The sequence below is a fragment of the Rhagoletis pomonella genome, unplaced genomic scaffold (genome assembly GCF_013731165.1).
Source record: "Rhagoletis pomonella isolate Grant_MI unplaced genomic scaffold, Rhpom_1.0 Rhpom_scaffold_12248, whole genome shotgun sequence".
NCBI lineage: Eukaryota > Metazoa > Arthropoda > Insecta > Diptera > Tephritidae > Rhagoletis > Rhagoletis pomonella.
Window position 1 is genome coordinate 1 of NW_023470777.1, and position 4,751 is coordinate 4,751.

Below are 4,751 nucleotides of genomic sequence, written 5' to 3' on the forward strand. Positions count from 1 at the left end.
AGTGAACCACCCCTCTGATGGTAATTCAGTTTTTCGTGCCAGTGTGTGTTGCTAATATGGCATTTATGTACATACATACATACGTATACATGTGCTTTGAAAAATGCTAATTTTATAAAAAATATTTTAGCGATTCTATGAGTAATCTGTTATCTGGAGTTTTTTAATCGGCTAAAACCGCAAATATTCTTTCGAAGAAACTCTATTTACTAACGATACAGAATTCTCTAAAGCTAGCTAAAACGTGTGTATACATATTTGTGTGTACATTACTTAAATATGTACATATAAATATAAAATCTCTTTAGCACTATAATTCGAATCGTTTTAAATTTTGATTCGATTAACGTTCCGGCTCATTATCTCCCAAATTCATGATAATTACTCCTCTAGAAATTTGATAATGAATCTTACATAAATACATATACATATATATGTATATTAAGTTATTAAATGCAGTGGGCGTTTCCAATAATTTCCATTACCAATAAGTGTATTGAAATTACAGATAATGCCTATCGGTACCCTTAATTATAAAAGCTGTTCGTCTATCAACAGATAGAAGCGCTTACCTTTTTATTCGGCTCATTAAAATAGACCTCGCAGAACTTCATTATCAGCGCATACTCGCCATCGCCGTCTATCGGTAATGTATAACCGAAGGTTGCCGTGTGATAGCGCTCCGTGCGATAGAGTACCTCGTCTTGTTCCGCCACGCGTCCTATCAATAGTAGATGATTACCATAATCGGATGCCGTACCAATGCGTCCATGTAATGGATCAGCACTATAATGTATGCCATGTTTGTCAGTATGTTCCTGGCCGCCAGCATTCACCGCGTAGATGACCTTGAGGTTTCCCAGTACGCTGCTGGGATAAAAACAGGTCAACAGCAAACACACAACCAACAACATAAGCGGCGACTTGTGATTGTTATTAGACCACATTTTGTGAATAAACCGCTATAAATAAATTGCAGCGTTCGATTCGAGACACGCTCACGTCCGGAATGGCACCGTGTTTTTGCTGACGTTGGTTAAAAGTACCGACTACTCTTGATCTTTTTCGTCACTTCTCGAAATGTTTCGTCAACAAGAAAATGAGGAAAATATATAGTACTTTCCTTCTGAGCTATACAATCGTGTATAAAGTTTTGTCAACGAAAAAAACCAATTATCCACGCAGCAAACAGCTGTTTGTAATCAGAACTGGTGATAATTCGGAGTAATCGGCATATCGATTAAACTGGGTAACGAATTAATCGCAAAAGTTTGAGAAGCTCTGTACACATTTTTGACTGATTCAATCAGTGTTGCCCGAAGTCTATTAGCTTCAAAAAAGATATTTTTCATAAATAATCAGAAATATATTCACATGAAGATAATTATAACAAAATTAAAACTCCATACCAAAGAACATGAATCTATAAAAAGAGACAACACGTTGTAATTGTAGCGAGAGTGAACATCAGGAGCGTGCCTTTTCTTTTCATCCATTCAAAAAACGTATTTGGGTAAAGGAGAAGGCGCGTTCCTGATGCCAACGCTCGAAGTGAAAATATTTGCCAGCGCTTGAAGATTGGTTTTTTTTTTTGGATGGTTGGCAAAAAACTTTTAGTTTTTGTCATCAATTTTCCGTGCACGACAGGTAGACATTAATAATGAAATTTATGAATTTGTTTTTGAATAGATTTTGCCTGTGAAAATTCGCGCTCAAAGTTGGCTTTGTGCAGCTCACACTCGGCTTTATGACTTTCCATAAGATAAAAAGTATGGATCACTATTTGTTAAAACATAAGGGTAAGTCATTTTGGTCCAAATTAAAATTTCTATAATTAACTTTATAAAAACATTATCATTATCCAATAGCGAACCTTATGGATTTTCAACAAAAATTTTCTGGCCACACTGGATTCAACACGTGCAGTCAAGTTGCTAGCATTGTGGAAGAAATAAAAATAAAAGATGAAAATTTGAGAAAAAATACTATCACAGCGTTTCACTCTTGTAGTATATTGGCTATCAAGCACCAGAAAATTTCCATCACGTATTCCATATGCCACCGATTGTCGTGGATCAATTAAAATACTGTCATCACAGCTTTTTGGTACTCCAGCAACTGGTGTGTCTATGGCGGAGTTATGTGGAGCTGTTGCATGACTAAAATCAATTTGGGCTCTTTGAGAACTGGCTTGTTTGTTGCGCGCTATTGGCATCAAATGTATGCAAATTAGATTTCCAAACGGGCAACTGTTGAATACAGGAAAAAATGTATTTTATATGGTTCCGCTAAAGTGCACTACTACCGTGTATAAATTGGCCGACCTTCTAATAAATCAAGCAATCTTATTGTATCGTCATCGCCGCCAGTCACCAAGAAATTTCTACTTGGGTGAAATGCAACATCATTCTCCGGCGACGAATGCACTGTATTAGCTCCAGCGTTGCCATTTTAGCCGTTTTCCGGCTAGATTTAGCCGGTTTTGATAGCAACTAGCCGGAGAAAATTTGATCTAGCCGGCAGCCGATTTGTAAAAAAAAGTTAGCCGTTTTTAGCCGATTTTACTATTTGCCTAATTTTCAGGAGCAAAAAGTAAACAAGTTTTTCGAAAGCAATAATGCAGACCCAATGAAGATTTTTAATGAACTCAATGTTTTACTTTCGCATCTATGCTGCCTAGTGGTTATTAGCGCGGACACATTTGATCCTATATGCTCCCCGTTGGAACCATACCTTGCTCCATTTCCTCAGTTTTATCACAGTTTTGAAGAGTATTTAAAAACAAAAGTAAGCACAAACGCTTTTGACCACGAAGCCGAGAAAATAATTCGAGAAAATGGTCGCTATTTTATTATCACTTTAATAAAGGAAATACGCCAACGCCTCCCTACAAATATTGCCAAACTAAAAAAAAACACTTTTTTCGGTTGGAAATGCATTAAGAGTAATTAAACCAAAAGTATTTGTTCAACTACAGCAACAAAAACACAAATATAATGCCGACAAAAAAACATCCATAGAGATGCAATGGCAACGGTTAACGTTACATACCTGGAGTAATTTAGACTCAACTGTAAAATTTTGGGCCGAAGTTTATCAATTTCGAAATGCCCTAGGAGAAACCCCTTTTTCTGACCTTTGCAACCTAGTTTTCTTGTTTTCCCTATAAGTAATGCAGAAGTAGAGCGAATATTTAGTTCAATGAATATAATAAAAACTAAGCAAAGAAATCCAATGTGCGTTAAAACGTTAAACGCTATTTTATATATAAGATACGGTTTAAAACGTGAAGAAAAATGCTGCCATAATTTTACTGTAGATGACGATCTCTTAAAATTAATGAATTCAGGTGATATATACAATAGTGATTCATTTGATGATGAGGAATATACACTCGATATAAATTAATGGTGTTAACTAGTCTTTCGTTTCTTGCGATTTATTTAAATAAAGCATGTGGATTTTCACTAAAACATTTTAGCCGTTTTTTGCCAGTCTATGTGAAATTTCACTAAAACATTTTAGCCGTTTTTAGCCGCTTTTTTTTTGCCAATCTAGCCGGTCGGCCCAAAAAGTTCTGGCAACACTGATTAGCTCGCCTTCAGCTTTGTCAAATATCTTAAGGCCCGTTTACATACAACTTTGGCGTTGCGTTGGCGTTGGCGTTGGTTTGACAGAACGCACGTTAAAAGAATGCTTGCTACAATGAACGCTTGGCGGCGAATCCTTGGGCCACTAAATTAACATATTAACGACAGATAAATTAATATTTCATATCAATAATTGCATTAAAAACGATATTTCTTGCCCGCACTTGATTAAAAAGGAAAAATATTTCACATAATTTTATTTATTCGCAACAGCTGACGAGCGACGCACGCGAAAAGTTGAGAGTTGGCCATCTTTTTGCTTTGTGTTGGCGTGAGCGTTGTCGAATTTTGGCTATGTGGACGGCTGCATTTGAATTCATGTATTCATAGTCAGCTGTTGAAGCGACGCCAACGCCAACGCAACGCCAAAGTTCTATGTAAACGGGCCTTTAACGCGGTTACAACTTAATGCTAAAGCCACCAGATTGCCGTCTGGATGCCATGCCAGCTGTCGTCCCATACCTCTTCCCCCGGTGAACGTTCGCATAAATTCGCCTGAAAATGTATCGCAAATTCTTAACTTAACTTGTCGCCGCACGATGAAATGAACTTACCATTAGGGCTGAATTTTGCTGCGCGCACCCATTTGTGTGTATTTTGAATCAGTATTTTGATGGCTGTTCGCCATTTTTCTAGTCTGCAAACGAATAAGTTGACGAAGAAGCAAACAAATTCAAGCACATTGTTGCATTCTACCGTACATTTTAAAAGCTTTAAAATCTTAAAACATATGTGAAAAACTTTTATAATCTGTATATTTCTAATGTCGCAATCAAAACCAAATTTTATAAATAGCATTTTTAAAAAGCAATCATCTAATATTTTTCAAGTTTTTGGGCATATATGTTACCATTTGAACAGCAAATACTACCAAGTTTTAAGAGACTATTTAATGCAACTCAGGTCAAAAAACCGCACTTTAGACCAAAATAAGCAACTCTAGAAAACAGATGATCGCAGCTGTGGCCCAGGATGACGTCTATTGCTAAGATATCTCACTTGTATTTGTACACAATGGTTGCTAGTGGCATTTGGAAATTATCCGATAAATACCCATGATTCAATTATTAAAGGTTTTGTAAGTAGCTTTTTTCTAAAATT

General features: G+C 36.4%; 1 protein-coding gene across 1 annotated transcript; it reads right to left on the reverse strand.

The window, feature by feature from the left end:
* Positions 1 to 292: 292 nt before the first annotated feature.
* On the reverse strand, positions 293 to 2,017 carry LOC118756809 (malectin-A-like). The gene has a single exon (XM_036491549.1). The coding sequence runs from the start codon at positions 945 to 947 to the stop codon at positions 552 to 554; it is 396 nt and encodes a 131-aa protein (XP_036347442.1). The 5' UTR covers positions 948 to 2,017; the 3' UTR covers positions 293 to 551.
* Between the last annotated feature and the right edge of the window lie 2,734 nt (positions 2,018 to 4,751).